Source organism: Haematobia irritans, chromosome 2 (genome assembly GCF_050003625.1).
Source record: "Haematobia irritans isolate KBUSLIRL chromosome 2, ASM5000362v1, whole genome shotgun sequence".
Lineage (NCBI taxonomy): Eukaryota > Metazoa > Arthropoda > Insecta > Diptera > Muscidae > Haematobia > Haematobia irritans.
In genome coordinates this window covers 214,040,170-214,067,847 of record NC_134398.1, presented here as the reverse complement: position 1 = coordinate 214,067,847, position 27,678 = coordinate 214,040,170, and the positions used below count along the sequence as shown (strand labels likewise).

General features: G+C 31.1%; 2 protein-coding genes across 5 annotated transcripts in view; one reads left to right on the top strand and one right to left on the bottom strand.

The window, feature by feature from the left end:
• LOC142227063 (uncharacterized) overlaps window positions 1-4,529 on the bottom strand; it is a 41,687-nt gene extending 37,158 nt beyond the window's left edge. For both annotated transcript variants that reach the window (XM_075297386.1, XM_075297387.1), the window contains exon 1: window positions 4,430-4,529. The gene's annotated coding sequence lies outside the window, so the exon portion shown is untranslated. The remainder of the gene's footprint in view (window positions 1-4,429) is intronic.
• A 9,253-nt stretch (window positions 4,530-13,782) lies between these two features.
• Window positions 13,783-27,678, top strand: part of Ziz (dedicator of cytokinesis protein Ziz) — a 106,418-nt gene continuing 92,522 nt past the window's right edge. For all 3 annotated transcript variants that reach the window (XM_075297382.1, XM_075297381.1, XM_075297383.1), the window contains exon 1: window positions 13,783-14,817. In XM_075297382.1, coding sequence (XP_075153497.1) covers window positions 14,719-14,817 — 99 coding nt within the window. In that variant the 5' untranslated portion in view covers window positions 13,783-14,718. The remainder of the gene's footprint in view (window positions 14,818-27,678) is intronic.

Below are 27,678 nucleotides of genomic sequence, written 5' to 3'. Positions count from 1 at the left end.
TCGACAGGACTCTGATAGCAGATGAAAAAAAAAATTGAAAACAAAATCGAAAAAGTTCAAATTCGTCTTCAATTCTCCGTTTCTTTGTCTCGGAATTAGTACCAACATAATTAGTGTAAAGACAAAATCTTTAGAACCGGACAAGCTTTTGTGCGAAGAGAACTATAGTTCTACGTATTTATATACGTATACGTATTTATATTCGAGATTTGGATACCTGAGAAGAAAAGTAGTTATTTTTCAAATTACGAATAAATGATTACATATTAGGTGATCATATGCTCTTTATACACTACTTATATCATGGCCGAAGGTATGCCTGGGATGAAGTACTTTCCTCCTAGGACATGCGTATGTAAATGTAATCCGGAGCGATGCCAATTAATAAGTAGTTATTACTTTTTAAATAGGCTCACCTACAAGATTACCGGGTAATGAGAGTTTTTGCTGGGTTATAACGTAATTCACGAATCCAACTCCCTTAAACAACCTAAATATATTTCTATTTTATGGGTGAAATTAATTTGCGTGTAATCTTATTTAGATGATTTATTAGATTTTTTGTTTATACAATAGTCGTTTCTATTCAAGTAGTTCTCCTATTACAGCATCACTCGCCATATTTTGATCAATTGTAATCGGCGATAGAAATCAATATTTTCGAGATTTGGTTGCCTGAGACAATAAGTGGCTATTTTGCAAGCTTTGGTGTATATACGAATAATTCATTACATATTATGTGATTATTTGCTTTAAAAGCACTACTTATTTTATGGCCGAAAGTATGACTGGGGAGAAGTACTTTCCTCCTAGGACATGCGTATGTAAATGTAATCCGAAGCGATGCCAATTAATAAGTGGTTATTAATTTTTAAATAGGCTTACCCAGCAAAAACTAGGTAACCACATCTCATTACAATTGACATTACCAGGAGTAAAGCTGTCATTACACGTTGCATTACATTGCGGCGAGTTATAATGACTAACTTGTAATGACAAACATAAATACTTCTCGGTAATTTTCGAATTGTTGTTCTCAAATTTTTAGGCAGTTGTAGTTAACGAATTAATAAAATAGAATAAATGATGGTACCATTAGGTATAATTATTCACATAATCGAGCACTTACATAAAAAATCAAAAAGAATATGTAATGTAATGGTAATTCTGAAAATTTTTCCGTTAAGAAATATTTCATAATAATTGTGTTTAATGACATTGTCATATTATGTTTTAAATAAATGCTTTCTTAAACCTCATTCACATTACACTTCCAAAATGCGCTTAAACTAAATTTCAAATGCCATTTGCCTTATAAAAAAGAGACTTAAAATCCACTTTTAGTAGATTCGAACCTAATGTGAATTGGCTATTGGATATATTATAACGTAATTCACGAATCCAACTACCTTAAACAACCTACATTTATTTCTATTTTATGTGTGAAATTAATTTGCGTGTAATCTTATTTAGATTATTTATTAGATTTTTTGTTTGTTTATACAATATTCGTTTCTATTCAAGTAGTTCTCCTATTACAGCATCACTCGCCATATTTTGATCCATTGTAATCGGCGATAGAAATCAATAGTTTCGAGATTTGGTTGGCTGAGACAATAAGTGGCTATTTTGCAAACTTTGGTGTATCTACGAATAAGTCATTACATATTAGGTGATTATATGCTTTAAATGCACTACTTATTTTATGGCCGAAAGTATGCCTGGGAAGAAGTACTTCCCTCCTAGGACATGCGTATGTAAATGTAATCCGAAGCGATGCCAATTAATAAGTGGTTATTAATTTTTAAATAGGCTTACCTACAAGATTACCGGGTAATGAGAGTTTTTGCTGGGTACCTACAAGATTTCCGGGTAATGAGAGTTTTTGCTGGGTAGAAATAAAATTTTGGGAATTTATAGAAATAAAATTTTGAGAAAATTTTCTATAGAAATAAAATTTTTAGAAAATTTTCTACAGAAATGAAATTTTGAGAAAATGTTGAAAAAAAATTCTACAGAAATGAAATTTTGAGAAATTGTTGAAAAAATTTCTACAGAAATAAAATGTTGACAACATTTTTATAGAAGTAAAATGTTGAGAACATTTTCTTTAGAAGTAAAAAATTTTTATAGATATAATTTTCTATAGAAAATATAATAATTTTCTATAGAAAATATGACAATTTTCTATAGAAATAAAAACTTGTAAAATTTTCTATAGATTCGATTTTAATATTTGTGCGAGATCAAACTATCAAAATCCATTGTGTGTAATATCTCCTTTTTTGTAGAAGTAGTAGCATTCCCTCGATTGTGCAAACCAAATTACTTATAACATTTAAAATTCTACACATTTACAATTTGAGGGATATTTATATACCCAGCAAGCATATTGGCAAGCGTTTTGTAAATTAAGATTGCAGCAAGCTTGCATTATAATTGTTATTAGTTTTAAATGAAATAACAATTAAACAATTAAATGTATGTATTATTAATTTTATTACTTTTAAATGAAATAATATTAATTAATATTTTTATACTATTAAAAAATAATATTAAAAATGTTTTTTTAGTTAATCAATAAGAAACAAATTCGAAACGCTTCTTATTTTATTTAAAATACGTGTTTTTTTAAGTATTTGCATAACCTGTATTTTAAGCATTTAGAAAACGACATTTACAAAACATGTTTTGCAATCGTCCTTTAAATGCTTATAAATAAGGGTCCTTTTCGATTATAAAACGCTTACTTTGATGTCTTTTGTAAGTGTCACAGCAAACGTTTTATAAGTGTTTCACTTACATTTGAACACTTATAAAACGCTTATAATCATATGTAAATGCTTGCTGGGTACCCACAAAATTATTCTCATCGTTTCTGTTTTTGATTTGTATTTCTAAAAAAATCTGTCTTTCAAATGGTTTTAAACATGATGAAGGCATACCGACATGTCCTGTGGGTTTGAAGTAGGGTTAAATATCTAGACTGTAAGAATATCGTCATGAAATTATTGTAATCCCCTGCTCGCTCATCTCATGCGAAAGTTTTGATTCGTATTTTAACGACATCGTATTTCGAAAGGCAAGTCACTCATGCCGTGTTCCCCTATATCAAACGAAACAGTAAAAATATTTTCAAAATTTTAATGAATTCTCGGCCATAAATTTAACCCTGGAAAGTCATCCTTATTTTTTGTACACTAACGTCATCCTTCGTCATTTTGACTACGGCATATTTAAAGACGCTATAATTTGCATTGTGAGCAAAAATGAGAACCAAATTTGAGAATATTTTCTTATTCAATATGTTTTTAATTAGTATACAACACAAATTCATAAAAAAGTTTAATTAGTATAGCTTAAATTTATCATTTCCCAATCGACTAAAATACATTTTAGATCGAAATTGAAATTATGCGTCGTCATTTTGACGAAGGATGACTGTCCAGGGTTAAAAATGCCCATTTTTAAAAATCAATTTATTCACATACAAACGAAACGAATTTTTAAAGTTGAAATAAATATGTTGAATCGAATGAGATTTCATTAAAATTTAAAAATACTCGTATTTTAAAATGAAACGAAAAAAAGTTTAAAGTAGAAAACCCCAAATAGTTTTGTATTGGAATGGCTTCTTTCCTTCCAAGAGTGATTTCGTCCGATTTAGGGGAAAATTTTTTTCAATTGAATTCTATTCAAACATTTATTAAATCAATTAAGCTTAAATCCTACGATGGGATGAAAATTAACCGACAGACGAATGGAAATCGACTCAGAAATTGATTGTGAGACTATTGGTATTGTCCCAAACCAAAAAGTGTTGTAACATAATGTTCATGTTTGCCATTGATTATTGATTCTTCGCGCTTTGTTTTATTTTATAAATTTGCTATAAATGTTGAAATGTCTAATTTGAAACGTTTGTAGTGGGACAAGATCACAAGTATGATACAGCTCTAAATAGGAGATATTGTTAAATCGTGAATCAGATGTGATGGTATATAGCATCGAGCTCCTTCGTATCCCTTCATATCTGCTCGTTTTGAGACTCAATTCGATCCTACAATTCTTCTCGAATGGCCCAAATGTTTTCTTGAGAAAATGTTGCGAATGGAATTTATTATGCCCGATATCAATTTCATTCACCCTACGGAGCCTATGGAACTAACCTGCTGAGATTCCAACAAGGGGCTTGTCAACTATTTATTATTTTTACTTGGCTCTTTTATGAAAATATTACCAATTCTGCTGTCAACAATTTCCAAGCGTTTAAAACTCCCACAAACATAATATTTCTGAATGTGTGTGTGTGCAAATATAAATTTTAACGGTTAAATCGCCACTAAACGTTCAATTGCAGACAAAATTAGCATTTTAAGCATTCTAAGCGTTCCACAAATAGATACAACACAAAATATTTTATACGTACCAACTATCCAATGATACTTCTAGTAATATTATGTAGATTTAAATATACACCGAATGAATAATCTTAAAACACAAATTGTATAAACCAACTTCAACAGAATAGAACGATGTTGGCGAATATTAATTGACGACGTTGGTCAATTGAGACGGCTTACCGCAGTTGCAAAAAAAAAAGTTCACACCCTCTAATTAATCGTTCAGATATATTTTTACAATTCATGCGCTTTATGCGCTTTACACACTATCAGTTATTCCGGACGGAATGTCGGTGTTTGTAACGAATCCTACAGTGTGTCGGATCGATACGACTTGTCGGCGATGACTAAATAATCGGTAAATGTGTTATCGATTCCATAAACATACATCAGTATCGATTATGCCTTCGGACTTAACTTATAATGTGCACAATATATGGGATATGTTCGACACGAGCACTGTCGTCCGGAATAACTGATAGTCTGTAAAGCGCATTACAGACTATCAGTTATTCCGGACGACAGTGCTGTTGTCACTGTAAGATTCTTTACAAACACCGACATTCCGTCCGGAATAACTGATATGGGAATTTTCCTCTTAAGAGCGTGAACTAAGGGTCTTGAACCAAATAAGTTCTAACACAACACTTTAATATAAAGAATTATCATTTATTAATAAAAAAAACATGAAAGAAAGTAAATTTTAAAGAAAAAAATTAAATGATTGTTTTCGTCTTAAAATCGCGTCGTCTCTTCGGTAGCGCGTCCTCTTCTCGACTGACTTCTCTCTTCTTCTTTGCAACTTTAATAGCGAATTCCTTTTGTTCTTAGAGTTGCCATTTCTCCCTTAAATATCGGATCCCACATTTCGGCCCTCCTGCATTGAATTCGTCTCGAATTCATCGTCGTCTTGATGCAATCCCCACGGCTTGAGGTATTGGGCACACGTTGTTGTATTTCGGGGTCCTTCAGAATTACCCACCTTGCTCACGTCGTAAGTATCGTTGACCTTGACCTTCGCCACTTCATAAGGTCCGTAGTACTTTTGTTTGAGTTTAAGACCTGGTCCAAACTGTGTCCTCTTAACAGCGACTAGATCTCCGATATTGTACTTTGTTGCTTGCTTTCGTCGTAAGTTGTAACCTTTCAGGTTCTCTTCTTGAATCTTCAGAATCTGCTTCTTTGCGTTGCTTCGCAATTCTTCTCTTTGTGTATTAAAATGTTTAACCATTTCATCGTCCATCAATTTCTTTATGTGTAATTGATCTGATGTTCGCATCTTCGTTCCGATCAAAAGTTCAAATGGTGTACATTGTATACTTCTTGAAAATGTCGAATTCATGGATTGTTGTACCTGGTGTAGGTACTTATACCATTTCGTTGGATCTTCTACGCTTAACTTCGCCAATACTGATGCTATCACTGCATTCATCCTTTCTACTTGTCCGTTGGCTCTTGGTAGACCCGTCGTGATTAGAATGTGTTGAATGCTTTCTGATTCGCAATACCTCTTAAATTCGTCAGAGGTAAACGCTGTCCCTCGATCGGATATTATTCGCATTGGGTTTCCAAAAACGGTACTCTGCATCGTCAACTTGGCTATCACTTCGCTTGAAGTTGTACTTTTGGTTCCATAAAGCCAACAAAATTTTGTGAACGCATCTACTACCACAAAGATATGCTTATATTGTTTGTTGGTTGACTCTAAGGGACCTAGATGATCTACATGGTAAGTATGCAACGGCTCATCATACTTGTGGTGTGGATGTAATTCACCTTCCTGCCTTCCTCGTTTTCTGTTGATAATGATACACTTCACGCAGTTGTCGATGTGATGCTTAATCTTTTCGTCCATTTTCGGCATATAATATTCTCGACGCAACAATTCTTTTACTTTCTTCGCTGCAAAATGTCCATTCTCATGTGCTTTGCGGATCACTTCTCTTTGCATTGCTTTTGGAACGACTATTACCTCACAGTCATCTACTATTTTATATAAGATGTCGCCTTTCATTATATATCCGTCGAACTCGTCTTGTTCTTTAAGAATGTGAATAATAGGTTTCAATTCATCGTCGTTATTTTGGGAATTTCGCAATCTAGATACAATATTATCTTCGGCTATCATCATTACAGGATGTCTACTCAAAAAATCGACATGCCTCATGCGAGTTCCTGCTCTGTGTTCCACCTCGTAGTCAAACTCCTGGAGTAGCAGTACCCACCTTGCCACTCTTGTGCATAGATCCTTCTTTTCAAGCGTCTTGGTGAAAGCGTTACAATCAGTCACAATTTTGAAATGAATTCCTAGAAGATATACGCGGAACTTCTTCAAGGCTTCCACAACAGCTAATATTTCAAGTTCGTAACTGCTGTACTTTCTCTCCGCCTCAGATGTTTTTCGACTCATGTAATACACAGGATGAAGCTGACCATCGCTCGGTAACTTTTGCATCAGAATTGCACCGTATCCGTCTATTGAAGCATCAGTGTGCAACTCGGTTGGATAATCTTGGTTGAAAATACTCAATACCGGGGTATTGCATAAAATATCCTTTAAATCATTAAATGCCTCAATTTCTCGACTACCCATCTCAAATTTTGCATTGTTTTTGGTCATGTCAGATAATGGTTTAGCTATGATGGAAAAGTTTGGAATAAATCTTCGCAGGTATCCAGCTAATCCCATGAAACCTTGTAGCTGTCTTAAATTCGTTGGAACTGGAAACTTAATTACGGCATTCACCTTTGCCGGGTTCGGAGATATCTTTCCGTCTTCTATAACGAAACCCAAAAATTCGATTTGCTTCTTGAGAAACTTGCACTTCTTAAGGTTCAATTCGAGTCCATATTCTCGACAAAGTTGAATTACAGTCATTAAGTTTTCTACGGCCTCATTTTCGTCAGATCCAGGTATGATAATATCATCTACGTAGGGTAGAGCAATTCCCTTACGCGTCGTCTCTCTAAATATGGCATTGATATATCTCTGGAAAACCGCTGGAGAATTAGATAGACCAAATGGTACTTTTCTAAATTGATACTGTCCATTATGGGTTACGAAAGAAGTAAACTTCCTACTCGTTTCTGCGACAGAAACATGGAAAAATCCATTTTTCAGATCTAATGTGCTAAAAACCTTCGCATTCTGGAGTCGATCCAGTTGGTCCTCGATCAGGGGTAAGGGGAATCGATCTTTAACAATGACTTTGTTTATGCGGCGATAGTCTACGCAGAGTCTGGAAGAACCATCTCGCTTTTTAACAAGAACTACTGCGCTACTGTACTCAGAATCGGATTCCTCTATAATTCCATCTCTTAGCCACTGTTCCACCTGATTGTCAACTAAGCACCTTTCTATAAATGGAAGTCTTCTAGGACGTGTCGCTATTGGTGTGTCATCTTCCAAAACGATATTCATTTCTACATTTACAGACTTACATTTTTCCGGTTTATACTCCTTTATGATTTTCTCGACTTTGCTTCTTGCGTCTGTAGTTGCCATTTCGCCTATATCCAAAGATTCAACTTCTACACAGCCTATTCTCATCAATGGAAAATTCTCGTTCCCAGAGTCTATTTTCCGAATGACAATACCGGTCGGCCGTATAACCACTTCAGCTTGTGAGAAAAAGTTTTCACCAATTATCAGATCAACGTTTATGTCTTGTGGCACTACTACAAATTTCACATCGTATTGTTCGTCGTCAATTATGACTGTCTTCTCAAATTGTCCAATGGGTTTAATTTTTGCACAACCAAAACCAATTAAATAAAAATTACATTTGCAAAGATTCGCGTCAGAAATATTTTTGAAAACTTTATCCGTCATTATATTAAATTTGCTTCCGGTATCTATCAATGCTATGTATTCACGATTATCTATTTTCACCGTTTTGTTCATTATTTCATCCGCTTTTAACAACCGAGTATTGGATAATTGTGAATCTGTAGTGTTACACTGTGTCGCTATATGGCCAAATTGGTTGCACTTAAAACATTTTACACCTTTATCCTTATCTTTACATTCGTTTGATTTGTGACCTTTGGCACCACAGTTATAGCAAACAAGTTCTTTTTTGTTAACACGGTTACCGTCGCTTTTCTTCTTATCAGATTTTTGAATAATCACTCTCGAGTTATTCTCACCTTTTGATTTCTCGCGGAATGTTTCATATACGGATAGTTTTTCTTTAAATTCACGCATATTTTTTGCACCATATAACATCGACTTATTTAAATTTAAATCATCGATACCGTCGATAACATACTGGATTATTGAGCCCTCCTCAACTGAGCCTCTGCTTGCTATTTCTTTAACGTTGAAAAAGTACTCAAAAACACTCTCTCCTTTTTTCATCTTTCTTTCAGAAAGTTGTTTGTGTATTTGCGCACTATTTGTCTTTCTGGAAAATTCGTCAATGAGTGCGGCTCTCAATTTTGTCCACGATGTTATGCCCCTCTCGCTTTGGACAAACAATTTTGCCAGACCACACAATGATTTTTTTGCAAACACAAACAATTGAAAGCTATCCCATTGCATTATTGCTGCAGTCTCCTCTAATTCGGTTACCCAAACTTCAATTGTTGGTATACCCGTGCCATCAAATTGTCTAATCGAGTCTTCAATGTCGCGAAAATTCAATGTAAATCTTGGTGTTGGTGTTTGTTTTGTTTTTGGTTCGCTTACACATATACCCCTAGCTGCATTGCCGCTCTCAAAAGTAGTTGAGAAAAAGCTTTCGTTGTGTTGGTCTCCGTCTTGCGTCGTCATTATGCCCTGAGCCTGTCGTTGGTTTATTTCTAATTTCATATTTGCACACTCTTCGTCTTGATCATCGTCTTCTTCGTTTTCTGCATCCTCATTAACACCGTCTGTGTCTGATGCCAGTAAACAACCCTTCCTTAAATTCTTGAAAATATGTAGCATCAAATCGTCTGCTCTGTAACTGATGCCCAACAAGTTGCAAATAGAAATCAGATCTGCCGACGTCAAATTCTCTCTCACATAGGCAGCTTTCTTTTCATACATAGGAGCATTTTCGTCGTAATCGAAACCTTCGAATACTCTCAACCGCTGTCGGTTCGATCTATCACCTTCTTTCTCAAACACTAGCTTATGTAAAGCTACAACAACTTCTCTTCTGCTTCTACGAATGTTCTCACGCACACAATCAAACATACCCAAACTAGCCATTGTTTGTTTTATTTCGGCTAACACTCCTCCAAATTCAAATTCTCAACGGTCAAAGCTATGTCTTATTGTACGTCGCGTATATTTCGTTTTGCTTATACACCATCAAAGAATTTGTCTTACACACTATTGCCGAATTTAACAAAGTTCTGTTCACTGTGTTTGTGAATATGTTTTCCTTTTCTTTTTGTGTTTTGTCTAGGGTATAGTCAATGTCTTAGAATTTCATCACTTTTTATTTTCCTTTGTTTTTTTTTCTCTTTTTTTTTTCTTGTCTAGGGTATAGTCAACGGCTTAGAATTTCATCACTTTTTATTTATTTATCCGTTTTTTATCCAGGCAAACCTCCGAAGAATTTGGAAGATTCTGGACGAGCCCTCAAAAATATGGGAATTTTCCTCTTAAGAGCGTGAACTAAGGGTCTTGAACCAAATAAGTTCTAACACAACACTTTAATATAAAGAATTATCATTTATTAATAAAAAAAACATGAAAGAAAGTAAATTTTAAAGAAAAAAATTAAATGATTGTTTTCGTCTTAAAATCGCGTCGTCTCTTCGGTAGCGCGTCCTCTTCTCGACTGACTTCTCTCTTCTTCTTTGCAACTTTAATAGCGAATTCCTTTTGTTCTTAGAGTTGCCATTTCTCCCTTAAATATCGGATCCCACACTGATAATCTGTAAAGCACATAAGTGACACTGCAACAATCGCCAACTGTGATGGGGAAAGCGTATGAAAAAGTATGAAATGTAAAGGGTGATTCTTTTGAGGTTAGGATTTTCATGCATTAGTATTTGACAGATCACGTGGGATTTCAGACATGGTGTCAAAGAGAAAGATGCTCAGTATGCTTTGACATTTCATCATGAATAGACTTACTAACGAGCAACGCTTGCAAATCATTGAATTTTATTACCAAAATCAGTGGCAGAAAATCCGCTTTTTTATCGACAAATTTTGTTCAGCGATGAGGCTCATTTCTGGTTGAATGGCTACGTAAATAAGCAAAATTGCCGCATTTGGAGTGAAGAGCAACCAGAAGCCGTTCAAGAACTGCCCATGCATCCCGTTCAAGAACTGCCCATGCACTGTTTGGTGTGGTTTGTACGCTGGTGGAATCATTGGACCGTATTTTTTCAAAGATGCTGTTGGACGCAACGTTACGGTGAATGGCGATCTCTATCGTTCGATGCTAACAAACTTTTTGTTGCCAAAAATGGAAGAACTGAACTTGGTTGACATGTGGTTTCAACAAGATGGCGCTACATGCCACACAGCTCGCGATTCTATGGCCATTTTGAGGGAAAACTTCGGAGAACAATTCATCTCAAGAAATGGACCGGTAAGTTGGCCACCAAGATCATGCGATTTGACGCCTTTAGACTATTTTTTGTGGGGCTACGTCAAGTCTAAAGTCTACAGAAATAAGCCAGCAACTATTCCAGCTTTGGAAGACAACATTTCCGAAGAAATTCGGGCTATTCCGGCCGAAATGCTCGAAAAAGTTGCCCAAAATTGGACTTTCCGAATGGACCACCTAAGACGCAGCCGCGGTCAACATTTAAATGAAATTATCTTCAAAAAGTAAATGTCATGGACCAATCTAACGTTTCAAATAAAGAACCGATGAGATTTTGCAAATTTTATGCGTTTTTTTTTAAAAAAAAGTTATCAAGCTCCTAACAAATCACCCTTTACATGGAAGTATTTTGCCATCACTATTGTTACAACAAGAGCCATTTTATATTTTGTGAAACACCAAGCGCAAACCTGCTTCACGTCGAAAACAATCGTATACGACATCCAAAACTCGTCGGAAAAACGCCGTCACTATTGAGAAGTTGTATCACGGCAAGTTACTACAAAAAAGTATCGCATGAGTGCAATTATTAGGTCCCTTTTTTGTATCACGGCAAGTTACTACAAAAAAGTATCGCATGAGTGCAATTATTAGGTGCCTTTTTTATAAATTTAGGACGACGCCAATAAGAGCCCCTTCAAACTATCAGAAAAAGTGCATTTAGTTATTAAATCACTTATACTTTTTCATTAATTCTCTATTTTAAGAAACAAATTTTCAACGAAGCGATAGCATGCGGTATTGTTTTCTAATGAGTTTACAAAAAACGACGCTGTCTGCAATCGGAAGGCATCGGTTACCGTTAGCGAAGTGTTGTTTACACTTTCATTAATGTAATTGCTGCATTGCATGGTAGCCCTGCCAGCATTTCAAAGTTCCATTTCATCCTCATCGCTACCACAGATTCGTAAGTGACACTGCAACAATCGCCAACTGTGATAGTATTTTGCCATCACTATTCGCATAAAAGTATTTTGCCATCACTATTGTTACAAGAACCATTTTATATTTTGTGAAACACCAAGCACAACTAGCTTCTTATAATTTATTTAAATAAAAATTATAATGAAGTGCTGAAAACATAGTTATTTCGCTTAAAATTGTGAAAGGTATATTGGTGAACAATTTTTGACTTTCCAAATGGAATAAACTGATAGTTTTTCAAATATTTTTCCAGACACGCTGCCTCCATTGGGAATAAAAGCACTTGCTGATAGACGCTACAACATGTAACTTGCAACTTGTACAACTTCTCAATAGTGACGGCGCTTTTCCGAGGAGTTTTGGATATCGTATACGACTATTTTCGACGTAGTGGGGATTCTCAGAAACGCTCCCAAATTCCAAAAATGTTGGCTATTGAGAAATTGTACCACGCCAAGATACTACAAAAAAGTATCTCATGAGTGCAATTATTAGGTGCCTTTTTAGATAAATTTAGAACGACGCCAATAATAGGCCGACCAGATTATAAGTTTATACCGACGACAATGCTCGTGTCGAACATATCCCAGATATTGGTCACACTCTAATGGTATTTTCTTTTGTGAAAAAAAGTACAGAATGCGCATTTATAAAATGTTACCGCAACCTAAAAAATGCTATCTTTTCAGCGTGCAGGAAAGAATTCAAAGAAGGAAACAGGGCAATCGCAGCACTCTCGTTTGTGTGCAGTGCTGAAAATGCCCCCAATTTGCCTCTATGCATGGCCCTATTTTCACAACAGAATTCGAAGCCTTTTCGCACTTTTGCCTGTTTTTTTAGAAAAGAACCTAAAAACTAAAAAACTTGATAAGCGATGGCACTATTATACCATTTTCCGCCAAGGAACTAGAATAGATTTTAAATTGGCGACAAGCCGCTAGCCATCACGGTATTCCGTCGTGGATTTTGGGCTTCTTATAAGAAATACACGTAAACAAGTGTTCGCCTATCGCTATGGCTATATTTACACACTTAAGTCCGGATAAATTTATAGTTCGAACGACGCATAAATGTTGGACACGGCTAATATTGTCCGCCTAAATTTATATATTAAGCGCCGCTCAGACTTAAACTTATGATCTGAACGGCGCATTGATCTTGGTCTTTGGATTTCCATCTGCTGTTGTTACAATGTCACCCTGTATATTTCTGGGATGTTTCTGTCAGGGCTGATATTGTTATCAGTGATGGAAACTTTACATTCACCACAGTGATGACAAACGTAAGAACAGATGTGTAAATGTAACCTTGACATTCATTTATTTCAAGGCCAGTAATAAGTGTTGGTTGCACCGATAACAGTAAGTACTACGTTCGTTTTTCGTTTTTCGCCAATATGTTATGGCAATATTTTTGTTTTCATTTATAATTTTGATTATTTCTGGTGATTTTCAACTCGAAAACCGACCCTAGTACTCATCTTCAAAATTTTCACCATTCCGTCCAAGTTTTTGTATGCTACGCTTACGCGGCATCTTGCTTTTCGGGGTTTGCAAATCACCTATCGAGATTTCAATTGCCAAAGAAAAGGATTTCGTGTGAACGTAATGTTGGCAATTTAAATTTTGGTTTCCACTTTGCAACATGAACTTAGTAATGGTCTTAAATGGGAGGTACCACTTTTGCCTGAATTTGGCAATTCGACTAATTACATAATTGTTACTATTAATTATTATTAATTACTTTATGTTATAAATTATACATCCAAATAAGAAACAATTGTACCCTAGTAGTATTGTTTCATGCTATTAATTGTACGCTAGGAATCTCATCACTGATTGAAACTCAACTCACCACGGTACACGGTGCACTTGTGTTTGCTGTCAGTTCAAATCAGCTTCTGTGAGAGTCAACATGAATAAAACGCGTGAGATTATTTGTTATTAACGAATATAATAAAATATATGCAAACTTTTGCTAACGAAATTGTTGAAAAAAAAAGTGGATATAATATTGTTTACCTTGCGCGAGTATTGTCAAATTTATCTTGCGTTGTCATATCTGGCTGTGTGTGTGTGAGCAAATAAAATTGTGTTTGCATAAAATATATTTGGAGTTCTCACAGTAGTGTTGTTATTGTTTTTCTGCTCTCCTAAGGATGTTTATGAATGCTTGTGAATGAATTCATTGTAAAATTCTTGTGAATTATTTGTTGATAAAAACCAAAGATATCTTTGATAGTTTTGCAAAATCACACTCACTGTTGTGTGTATAACATCATTTATTCTTGTACATATGGATGTGTGCAACAAGAAAGCCGCTTAGAATAACTTGGCCCTTCGTGGAGAAAAAAGGATGAAAGCAAGTTAAACAACATAGCCAAAATCAGGAAGAAATATATATGTGTGTGAATATATATAATAAAAATAAATGTGAAAATACCTGAAGACCAAAAAAGAAAAAAACTAAAAAATACAAAGTTAAAAGTAAGGAATACGGGGGCCATTGGCAGACAACAAGGATTACTCATCACGTCATCATCGTTAGACGGTAGAAACACCAGAACTACAGCAAACTTGTTTGCTGTTCATGGGCAGAGGAACAATACACATCCTCCGCGCTTTTGTTTGTTCTCTATCTACCTCTTAGCTCTATGCTTCTTCTATAGATGGAATGTGGAATATTTTTCATATTTATTTGCGCACAAAACAACTGTTCTAAAAATATATAGCAAATTATAGATGCGAAAATATAAACAAACACAGCAGAAGAGAAGGTAGATGCATCTTCCCATCTCTTGAATTTATCCCTGTCTCTTCATCAAACCTGACTTGACAATGACGGAAAGAAAATTTACTAGAGCTTTGAATAAGCCCGGCATGGCTGCTCAGTTACGTGAAACTGTTTCGCAGGTGGTTCGCGAGAGTGCTGTATTGGTAAGTAGTCGATAATAGGTCGGAACAAACTACAACGGTCGTATTCCTTTACCTGCTATTACTTTTACTACGAGTAAAGGAACTCGACTCATATATACTGAACATTTTTACTATCAGAATAATGCTAAACTATAATAGCCGTGTTTCTTTACCTATTACTACTTTTACTACGAGTAAAGTGAAAGATCACAACTAATATATAGTAGTGTTTTGAAAATTTACTCTTTGTGGATACATACGACGATCATTCTATGAGGGACGTATGGGATTACTTCCTTATTTTTTAGTCTGTACCAGTCATCGTTACCGTTGAGATGGACCATGGTCTTATACTTTTGTGGAAGTGATCAAAACAGGAAAGCTTCAATATGAAGGTTAAGGACAGTTCCCAATCATTTGGACTGTTGGGTGTTAGTGAGTACTTATCTCACTTAAGTTAATTTTTAATTGAAATGTCTTCAAACACAGAAATGATAGTATCAATTAAAAGATTAATTGATCCAATTAAAAAATTAATTGATACTGTCATTTTTTGTGATTGATTTTTGTTTCAATTAAAAAATTTGTTGAATCAATAAAATTTTTAATTGAATATTTTTTAAAACTCAACTAAGACTTTAATTGGAAAAATTTTCGTGAAAATTTTTTCTGTGTATATAAAACCAAGAAAATGCCTATCATTCGCCTCAAATATAAATTAAAGCTAACCAGCATTTTAACGTTATTGTAATTGATCAAGACATAACCTTTCCGACAAGAACACCCCAAGCAAATTTACCACTCTAAAATTTTACCAAAAAACTACCAAATAAAAAGGCTTCTTTTGATGTTTTTGATATAATTTTTGTGATTATATGGAAAAATGTTTCTTCGAAAGAACTGATTTATTATTTTATTCAAAAAGTTTATTTATTATTTTATGATAACTCCTAATAGTGACAATTTATTTGGATGTATACATATCCCTTGAATTATAAATGTGTCGAAGTTTTACATACATATTTTTAGGTGGCACCAATAAGGCAAAATGGATACTTCTATAAAAAGGGAGGACTTATCCGCAATGGATTTAAATAATATGACCTAAAAATAGAATTTAAATTTTTAAAGAATTTGCCTTAATATTGACTTTATAGAAAATTTAGTCAAAATTTTATTATTATTTTTTTTTTTGAAAATTTGCAAAATTTTATTTTTATTGAAAAATTTGTCAAAACTTTTATTTTTATTGAAAAATTTGTCAAAATTTCATTTCTATAGAAAATTTTATTCCTATATGAAATTTTTAACAAATTTTCTATAAGAAGAAATTTTGTCAAAATTTTATTCCTAGAGAATATTTTGTTAAAATTTTAATCCTATAAACAATTTTGTTAATACAATATTCCTTTTATTATTTGTCAAAATTTTATTCATATAGAAAATTTTGTTAAAATTTTATTCCTATAAAAATTTTTGTCAAAATTTTATTTCTACAGAAAATTTTGTCAAAATTTTATTTCTATAGAAAATTTTGTCAATATTTTATTTCTATAGAAAATTATGTCAAAATTTTATTTCTATAGAAAATTTTGTCGGAAATTTTATCTCTATAAAAAATTTTGCAAAAATTTTATTTTTATAGAAAATATTATTTCTATAGGAATTTTTCTTTTTTTAATCAAAACCTAATTTTTTTAGAAAATTTTGTCAAAATTTTATTCCTAGTGACAATTTTATCAAAGTTTTATTCATATAGAGAATTTTGTCAGAATTTTATTTCTATAGAAAATTTTGTCAAAAATTTATTTCTACAGAAAATTTGGCAAAAATTTTATTCTTATAGAAAATTTTGTCAACATTTTATTCCTGTAAAAAATTTTTGCCAAAAGTTTATTCCGTCCTTGCAAACATGAGCAAGGACGGGGTTTCTGCCAACATACGTCTGGAAAGCATAGGGTGTGAATTTGTGCTCGTTACAAATTATTTCTAAATAAAATCAACAATCGTTTTATATCCATTTAATCGAAATTCAATCCTTGACATTAACAGTTCTTCTTCTTTATTTGCCTATTGGTTCTACGAATTTTTGGCGATCTATTAACAGTTCATTGCCTATTTTTAGGTGTCACAACTGTGATTGTACTACGACTTGAGAAGCAAAAAAAGCGGCCCACTTTCTTAAAAAAAAAATTCTAAGTAAATCTATATATAAGTCTCATGGGCAGTATTTCTTTCAATATGTCATCCGAAATTGCTTGAATTGACTACATTGTACCAAACGGAAAATATTTTCTATGTTACTTAAACCATCGTTACTTAATGGTATCGATAGATTGATTAAAAATTAAAATAAAATCAGTTTCACCGGCTTTTTTGAAACCTTCATTTTAAATGGCGACTACGTTTAATTTTCGTGACGTGTTTGGTGCAAACTCCCTTTCTTCATTTTTCATACTTCATATTTTGAAATTTTTATTCTTATTATTGAACGAAGCTCAAATAATTTAATAAAACTGCAAAAATATTTGTATGTGAGAAAACTTGGAGTTGCAACAAATAAAGGGTGTGTCATTACTTCCAATGCCTTCGTTTTTAAGCTTTGCATTCGTATGATAGATAGGGGGAGTTTTGAGGATGGGATTAATGTGAATGGGTTTGATATGCGTGAAGTTAAAAAACAACAACACCAAGAGTAGTTTGTGCATGGCTGCATTTGCCGAATGTGTCCATGTCCACTCACCAACGATCCAGTCAACCCACCACACCTTCCTTCCTTCCATCTCAGTCTTCGTTTTATGCTGAATTTGTCATCATTTTGCGTGCGGCCTTTATCAATGCTGCCATTGCTACATTGCGTTTGTGTGTCTTTCTGTATGTCGTTTTGTGTACATTGGGATAGGAGGAAAAGCAGAAAAATATAGTTTTTTCCAACGTTTGTTTACACCACTACTCTGCTGCAACTCCAAGATTATTGACCTCTTTAAAGGGATTTTGATAAGGAAGTAAACAAAACAACTATTTTTGTTATTCTGTTTTTTACCGGAAATGAAAGATTTTTATAATGTGGCAAAAAAGTAGTTTTGCAAAATACTATGAAGGAGCAGTAAAGAATTTAATAAAGTTACGATTGGAAAGGATGAAAACAATTGAGAAAGAACAGATAACATACATATCAAGTAGTATACCGAATATATTTATATATGTTCCAACTGTAAACTTAGTAATATATATCCATATACAAATAAGTTAAAGAAAACTTCAAGCCTACTTTTACCATAGAAATTCCTTCGATAAATTGGGTTCAGTAGATGGGATAGAAGTTGGGTTAAGAACTTTCAATATACTGAATATTTTGTATTGGTAACAATTCTTATACCTCTCTGGTATTTTATTCTGTGGGAATTTTCATAGATCTTCAGTTAGCAAATTTTAGGTTTTTTCCATTTCTAAATTTATTTTACCACTTTGCATTCCTCCTACGTAATACACAATAAATTTGTGCTTCTAAAAGACAAAATTTATTGTTTTCCAGGTAAAACATATGTTGTCGTGGTAACATCTTCCCATAGTTTTAAAAAGTTTCCACTATTCTGTTCTAATTATAAACGTTCCCATACAACATGTAAACTATTAATGGGTATTAAAAAACAACAGCTCCTGCATCAAAAGACTTTGGGCAACTTGTTGATATATCCGAACTATTGGACTAGATATTGTGGCACTATATAATAGCTAAAATAAACAAGTGGGTCGTTATCATATTCATTCGGATTTATGGAAAACTGTCTAAACAGGGACGAAAGATTCACCGGACAGTAGTTAATGTACTCTTGACTATGGATCGCATTATAGAAATTTTCTTACATTTTGTCAAAATTTTATTTCCATAGAAAATTTTGTCAAAATTTTATTTGTATAGAAAATTTTGTTAAAATTTTATTTCTATAGAAAATTTTGTCAAAATTTTATTCTATGGAAAATTTTGTCCAAATTTTATTTCTATAGAAAATTTGTCAAAATTTTATTTGTATAGAAAATTTTGTCAAAATTTTATTTCTATAGAAAATTTTGTCAAAATTTTATTTCTAAGAAAGTTTTGTTAAAATTTTATTTCTATAGAAAATTTTGTCAAAATTTTATTCTATGGAAAATTTTGTCCAAATTTTATTTCTATAAAAAATTTTTTCAAGATTTTATTTATATAGAAGATTTTATCAAAATTTTATTTATATAGAAGATTTTGACAAAATTTTATTTCTATAGAAAATTTTGTCAAAATTTTATTTCTATAGAAAATTTTGTTAAAATTTTATTTCTATAGAAAAATTTGCCAAAATTTTATTTCTATAGAAAATTTTGTCAAAATTTTATTACTATAGAAAATTTTGTAAAAGAATTTATTTCTATAGAAAACTATGTAATAATTTTATTTCTATAGAAAATTTTGTCAAAATTTTATTTCTATAGAAATTTTTTGTCATAATTTTATTTCTATAGACAATTTTGTCAAAATTTTATTTCTATAGAAAATTTTGTCATAATTTTATTTCTATAGAAAATTTTGTCAAAATTTTATTTCTATAGAAAATTTTGTCGGAATTTTATTTCTATAGAAAATTTTCCCAAAATTTTATTTATATAGAGAATTTTCTAAAAAATTTTAATTCTATAAAAAGTCTTGTTAACATTTTATTTCTATAGAAAATTTTGTCAAAATTTTATTCTATGGAAAATTTTGTCAAAATTTTACTCTATGGAAAATTTTGTCCAAATTTTATTTCCATAGAAGATTTTGTCAAAATTTTATTTGTATAGAAAATTTTGTCAAAATTTTATTTGTATAGAAAATTTTGTCAAAATTTTATTTCTATAGAAAATTTTGTTAAAATTTTATATCAACAGAAAATTTTGTCAAAGTTTTATTTCAACAGAAAATTTTGTCAAAATTTTATTTCACTAGAAAATTTTGCAAAATTTTATTTATATAGAAAATTTTGTCAAAATTTTATTTCTAAGAAATTTTTGTTAAAATTTTATTTCTATAGAAAATTTTGTCAAAATTTTATTCTATGGAATATTTTGTCCAAATGTTATTTCTATAGAAAATTTTGTCAAAATTTTATTTATATAGAAGATTTTATCAAAATTTTATTTATATAGAAGATTTTGTCAAAATTTTATTTCTATAGAAAATTTTGTCAAAATTTTATTTCTATAGAAAATTTTATTACTATAGAAAATTTTGTAAAAGAATTTATTTCTATAGAAAACTATGTCATAATTTTATTTCTATAGAAAATTTTGTCAAAATTTTATTTCTATAGAAAATTTTGTCAAAATTTTATTTCTATAGAAAATTTTGTCATAATTTTATTTCTATAGACAATTTTGTCAAAATTTTATTTTTATAGAAATGTTTGTCGGAATTTTATTTCTATAGAAAATTTTCCCATAATTTTATTTATATAGAGAATTTTCTAAAAAATTTTAATTCTATAAAAAGTTTTGTTAACATTTTATTTCTATAGAAAATTTTGTCGAAATTTTATTTCTGTAGAAAATTTTGTCCAAATTTTATTTCCATAGAAGATTTTGTCAAAATTTTATTTGTATAGAAAATTTTGTCAAAATTTTATTTCTATAGAAAATTTTGTCAAAATTTTATTTCTATCGAAAATTTTGTCAAAATTTTATTTCTATAGAAAATTTTGTCAAAATTTTATTTCTATAAAAAATTTTGTCAAAATTTTATTTCTATAGAAAATTTTGTCAGAATTTTATTTCTATAGAAAATTTTGTCAAAATTTTATTTCTATAGAAAATTTTGTCAAAATTTTATTTCTATAGAAAATTTTGTCATAATTTTATTTCTATAGACAATTTTGTCAAAGTTTTATTTCTATAGACAATTTTGTCATAATTTTATTTCTATAGCAAATAGTGAAATTCTAATAGAAAATGGTATTTTAAATTTTTAGTTTTCCAAATCTATGCTTTGCCACTGTAACACCTTTATTTGTAGAATTTGTTACTACCATTAATCTATGCTAATAACATAGTGATTATAAGGAAGCCACTGCTGATTGAGGACAAGTTATTAGCAATAGTGAGCAAATATTTAAAATAAAATTATTTCGAGCGCAATATGTTGCCCCTCTCCCATCTTCAACTCCATTTATTGAGCCAAAAGCAAATATTAATTTTTCGTGTGAAGTTCCATACGGCAAATATGCTTAAATTAATGATCATTAGTACGTATTGTGTCATGTAAACATTTTTTAACTTCCGCTTTATTGACATTTTTCACAAATTCACATTGGATGAACTATGCTTCTATAGAAGGAAACTATGGTCAACATACAAAATCATTTCACTCAAAAGGGAGATTGTTGATACTCGTATAATGCTTTTTCAGTTGACCAACCAACCAACTGACAGAGTGACTGAGTTTGTTTATGATTTCATCGTGACTTAATAATTTATTTGTCTACTACTTTGTTATTGTTGTTATTATTCTATCTATTATTATCTTTATTGTTATTCAAATAAGGGGCACCTTTGTATGCATTTGAATAATGAGCCGACATACAGCTCAATACTTGGGACATTTGATTCGTTTGTAAGAGAGAATATTTTTTTCTAAAATTCAAGAGGTTAATCTCTGAACAAAAATAATTTAAACTAATAGAATAAAAAAACAAAGTATTTTAAAAAAGCTTCATGTTTGAAGGGTTTTGCTTTGTGGAATGGCGCGTATTCATTTGGCTGAAGTTTTGAAAACAGGTGTACTTCTTGACCAAGACCATTCCTTTTGGTTTTTCTGCTGACAAAATGTGTTTCGAGAGAATTTCCAATGTTGTTTCCCATGTGATTTGACAAAAGGTAATAATTTTCTACCTTGCAACAATTTTGCTCCAGTTCAATTTGATTATGCATTCTGAAATGAAGATTTTCAAATTTGATATTCAGATTGTCAATTTAAGAACTATGAATATTATCCTATATTATTATTTTCATTTGACTGACCCAATTGCTTTTTATACCATGTTCATTCTGTATTTTCAGCACTATCATTTGTTCGCTGAAATTTTATGTGCAGTCGTTGTCGTCACACCAAACAAGTCGTAAAAAACTCCAAACAAAAAAAAAAAAAATACTGAGAACAAATGTCGTTTTAAGTATTCATAAAATGCGACTAACACGAATTTCTACTGATCGTGCAAGGCTTCCTACATATTTAAATCCATTAATAAAAAACGTGTTGTTTTGTGTATTAGGGTGGAAAGAATTGCATTTTATTGACAAGTTAGCTTCTCAGTTCAATATTCACGTAATATGGGTGCCTTGCACAAGATCATGGTTTGCAGTGTTGCCAGTATCGGGGATTTTTCCTCAAATTGGGGATATTTCTTTGTGCATGGGGACGAAAACTTTGAGTTGTGGACTGGTTTTTATGAAATAATGTTTATTTCTACATTATAAAAAAAAGATACAAAAGGGTGCAAATGAAGCATTTGGACTAGAAACGGATACAGGATTTTATTTTGGGCGCCCAAGTGTAGTTGCCACTCGAAGCAAAAAAAACTACAGAAATTTTACCAAAAAATTACCTAGTAAAAGGTTATATTGCAGTGTTTGATCAAATTTTTGTGGTTATTGTGAGAACAAAATATTTCTTCAAAATAAATGCTTCATTATTTTATTTTAGGAGATTATTTATTAGTTTTTGATTACTCCAACTAGCGACAATTTATTTGAGTGTATAAATTATCCCTTGAATTGTAAATGTGTCGAAATTTTAAATAGTTTTAGTGTGCACCAACAAAAGAATGTTACTACTTCTACAAAAGTTAGACTTTCATAGTATGGGCTAAAACATTTTATTTGTACAGAAAAATTTGCTAAAATTTTGTTTCTGTAGGAAACTTTCTTTTCTAGAAAAAAATTTGTCAAAATTTAATTTCTTTAGGAAAATTTGTCAAAATTTTATTTCTTTAGAAAATTTTGTCAAAATTTTATTTCCTTAGAAAATTTTGTCAAAATTTTATTTTTCCAGAAAAATTTGTCAAAATTTTATTTATTTAGAATATTTTGTCAAAATTTTATTTCTTTAGAAAATTTTGTTAAAATTTTATTGCTTTAGAAAAATTTGTCAAAATTTTATTTCTTTAGAAAATTTTGTCAAAATTTAATTTCTTTAGAAAATTTTGTCAAAATTTTATTTCTTTAGAGAATGTTGTTAAAATTTTATTTCTTTAGAAAATTTTGTCAAAATTTTATTTCTCTAGTTAAAATTTTATTTTTAAAGAAAATTTAGTCAAAATTTTATTTCTTTGGAAAATTTTGTCAAAATTTTATTTCTTTAGAAAATTTTGTCAAAATTTTATTTTTCAAGAAAATTTTGTCAAAATTTTATATCTTTAGAAAATTTTGTTAAAATTTCATTGTTTTAGAAAAATTTGTCAACATTTTATTTCTTTAGAAAAAATTTTTTATTTCTTTAGAAAATTTTGTCAAAATTTAATTTCATTTGTTTTGTTTTGTTATTGTTGGTTTTGTTCTTTAAGCATTGTTGTTGTTTTTTATTTCAGCTTAAAACCATACATTGACTAAACTACAAGAGTAGCTTAACCAACAGAGGAAAAGAATGTTTCTCAAATTTATTTGGGCAAAGCCCTATAGACTGCAAGATGGTTGGATGGACGCACGTTTCGGAATTACCACATTCCTCATCAGCATCCTCCACTTGCAGCAAAACTATCAACCAATTATCAGAATAAATTCAGGCAGTTTATTAAACCCAACAAAAACCACACTTGAACCCTCCGAAAAAAGGTTTTACATTGATAGCCGGCTTTTGCCGAAATAAATTCGAAACAAACATATCTCTTTTCCTATGCCACTGTCAAATCATCGATTTGAATTCACATGGCTGGGTTTATTTTGAGCGTGCCTCCTCTTCTTTTTCCATTTGTTTTGTTTTGTTATTGTTGGTTTTGTTCTTTAAGCATTGTTGTTGTTTTTTATTTCAGCTTAAAACCATACATTGACTAAACTACAAGAGTAGCTTAACCAACAGAGGAAAAGAATGTTTCTCAAATTTATTTGGGCAAAGCCCTATAGACTGCAAGATGGTTGGATGGACGCACGTTTCGGAATTACCACATTCCTCATCAGCATCCTCCACTTGCAGCAAAACTATCAACCAATTATCAGAATAAATTCAGGCAGTTTATTAAACCCAACAAAAACCACACTTGAACCCTCCGAAAAAAGGTTTTACATTGATAGCCGGCTTTTGCCGAAATAAATTCGAAACAAACATAAGCTGAAATAAAAAAAACAACAACAATGCTTAAAGAACAAAACCAACAATAACAAAACAAAACAAATGGAAAAAGAAGAGGAGGCACGCTCAAAATAAACCCAGCCATGTGAATTCAAATCGATGATTTGACAGTGGCATAGGAAAAGAGATATGTTTGTTTCGAATTTATTTCGGCAAAAGCCGGCTATCAATGTAAAACCTTTTTTCGGAGGGTTCAAGTGTGGTTTTTGTTGGGTTTAATAAACTGCCTGAATTTATTCTGATAATTGGTTGATAGTTTTGCTGCAAGTGGAGGATGCTGATGAGGAATGTGGTAATTCCGAAACGTGCGTCCATCCAACCATCTTGCAGTCTATAGGGCTTTGCCCAAATAAATTTGAGAAACATTCTTTTCCTCTGTTGGTTAAGCTACTCTTGTAGTTTAGTCAATGTATGGTTTTAAGCTGAAATAAAAAACAACAACAAAATTTAATTTCTTTAGAAAATTTTGTCAAAATTTTATTTCTTTAGTTAAAATTTTATTTTTATAGAAAATTTATTCAAATTTTATTTTTATAGAAAATTTTGTCAAAATTTTATTTCTTTAGAAAATTTTGTCAAAATGTAATTTCTTTAGAAAATTTTGTCAAAATGTAATTTCTTTAGAAATTTTTTTCAAAACTTTATTTCTTTAGTTAAAATTTTATTTTTATCGAAAATTTAGTCAAAATTTTATTTTTCTAGAAAATTTTGTCAAAATTTAATTTCTTTAGAAACTTTTGTCAAAATTTTATTTTTCTAGAAAATTTTGTCAAAATTTAATTTCTTTAGAAAATTTTGTCAAAATTTTATTTTTCTAGAAAATTTTGTCAAAATTTTATATCTAGATATTTGTGAAGTATCTCTTAGTTGGCCAGGAAGTTTTTTTTTTGAAAATTATACCAAAACATCAAGAATTCTACGAATTTACCAAACAGTAAAATAGCTTCCATTTTTGGTAGAATGAAAGATAAAATGTTCCATATTTCCCGTCCAAAAATAACATTTTGCTCTTAAAACATGTTTGGGGGTAATCATATTCCTTCTCTGCGCGTACCAACTGTGGGCCCAGGCGATATTAATTATTTTAACTCAGCTACACGGATGAAAAAGACTGTTTTTCATATGTTTGGCTATAAACATTATATGTTTGGAACACAAATTTTTAAATACAATATTTTTGAGTGCAAGCATATAATGTTCATAAACTAGCATAACATGTTTGGGACATATATGTTAATATGTTAGAACATATTATGTTTGGGACATAAAATGTTTGTAAATATAATATGCTTGGATGCAAACATATATTAATTTAGAAATAGCTTATAAACATATATGTGTTTAGTAGCTTGGAGCGCTATTTAACAGGGAGCGATATTGAATTAAGTTGGTGGTTGTTGCTTGTTATTATTGATCAAATTGATCAGCTACTTCTTTGATCCTTACAAACTGTGTGGTCCGCTGTTCGAATCCCCGTCCGGCAAAAGGTAAAATTAAAATAAAAAAATCATACAATTGAATAATTTCTTCTACAATGTTTGTATTACAGAAAAAGGTGCTAAGAACTAAAAAATCTCGTGAAAGTGAGAAAGATGTGGGGGAATATACAATTAGGCAGAAACAAAATTTTGAGCATTCAGGTCGAAAACCTATGTTGTTAGCACCTATATTACCTGTTTATTTTCATAATTCATTATGATTGTAAATATATAAATAAACAAATAAAATTTTGAGCACAATATTGTTTGGGAGAATTTTTTTAAGCATATAATATTTTTGGGTGCAAAATGTTTCCAAACATATTATATGTTCACATAATAACATATTGTTTTTTGGAAGACAACGTTATTGAATTTGGATGCAAAAATACAAAATGTTTGGAAATTGACTACCCAAACATATATTGTTTAGACCAATATGCTTTCAAACATATTATATATTGGAAGAGATCAAACATATAAATGTTTGGGCAATAGCCAAAAATGTATATGCTCGAAGCAAAATATGTTTGGGAGTATATGTTACAGAAACGATTTTTTGTGAGCGTGTAGGTTAAGACATACAATTGTGAAAATCATTTCGTAACGACTCGGACCTAAATGTTGCCCCCATCAGTGTTCGTCAGTGATTTGGATAATATAACCCATAAATATAGAAATGGTGAAGGTGGTTAACCCTTATAGTTATCTACCACCCAAATTTATTTTTTGATTATTTAGAAACAAATTTTCATTCATAAATACATGGTGACAGAAAAACACCGGCAACACTGATGGTGTGGACAACGGATTAGTCAGTAAGGCTGGGAACTACCTTACATATTCCAGGGGAAATAGAAACACTTGGCCTATAGAGAATGACTACTGGAAGCTCGATAAAGTTGTACTTCATTAGTATTTCACCATAAATGAAGTCAGTCGAAGAGTACCTATGTTTTGTGATCATTATACATATAAATTCAAATTTTATATGTTTGGTCATTACGCATTTTTTTCGAAATGTGTGTTTTATTTCGTAAAAAGGTTAATACTTTACACATATCATCTAAAAAATAAATCAATGCAAATGTTTACAGCAAAAAAGCTTTTTTCGTTTATTTTTTCAATAGCTATAAATTACGCATATATAAAATAACGAAATAGCCCAAACAGAATCGCATGTTGAATACAACTAAATAAACCAAATAAATGTAAAGGAATTTCTAGCTCTACTTTTTTGTATACCTAAAGCCCTAGTAAGATATAATAAAGTAATTGACTATTACACTAATTCTCCATGGGGGAGTGAAGCTCTTAAATATTCAATGGTGATAATTATGGACAAATATGGATATATTTCCAATTTCAAGCCATTATTATTAGAGTATATTTCCGTTACGAATCGATGTGATATGGATAAGGAGTGAACTATGGCAAAACAATATGTCATATTACCAGTATGAGGGTGTTATTAAAAGAACCCATATTTACTTATAATGAACCCTTATAATTGGATAGGACGTGACTGAAATTTGTGATTGTGGACTAAAAGAGTTTCCATTGTTTTGGAAATAAGTATAGATTTCGAACAATTGCTATTTCGAATAAAGAGGAAAATCTATTAAGCAATACAAGAAAATTCCATAAATATAATCCGGTCCATTTCCCCTTTCCCCTAAAACTAGGAATATTCTCTTGCCTTCTTATGGACTTTGTAGTTTCATTTATAATGGGGTGTCTAACACGTGCTTTTGTATACTATGGAATAAAACAGGTCATTTGTTTTGAAACAATGTAATTTTTCTTATCAAAAATAGGAAAAAATATTTCGACAGTCATCGGATTGAACTGATTCACATTGAATTTGAAGGAATCGAATTCATAGATAATTTCATGATCCGATATTCAGATTAGCAATTTGCCAAAACTTTCTAAACGTATTAATTTTTTTTATAATTTCCACCATATGATGGGGGATATATTAACTATGTCATTTCGTTTGTAACACATCGAAATATTGCTCTAAGTATAAAGTATATATAGAATATATAT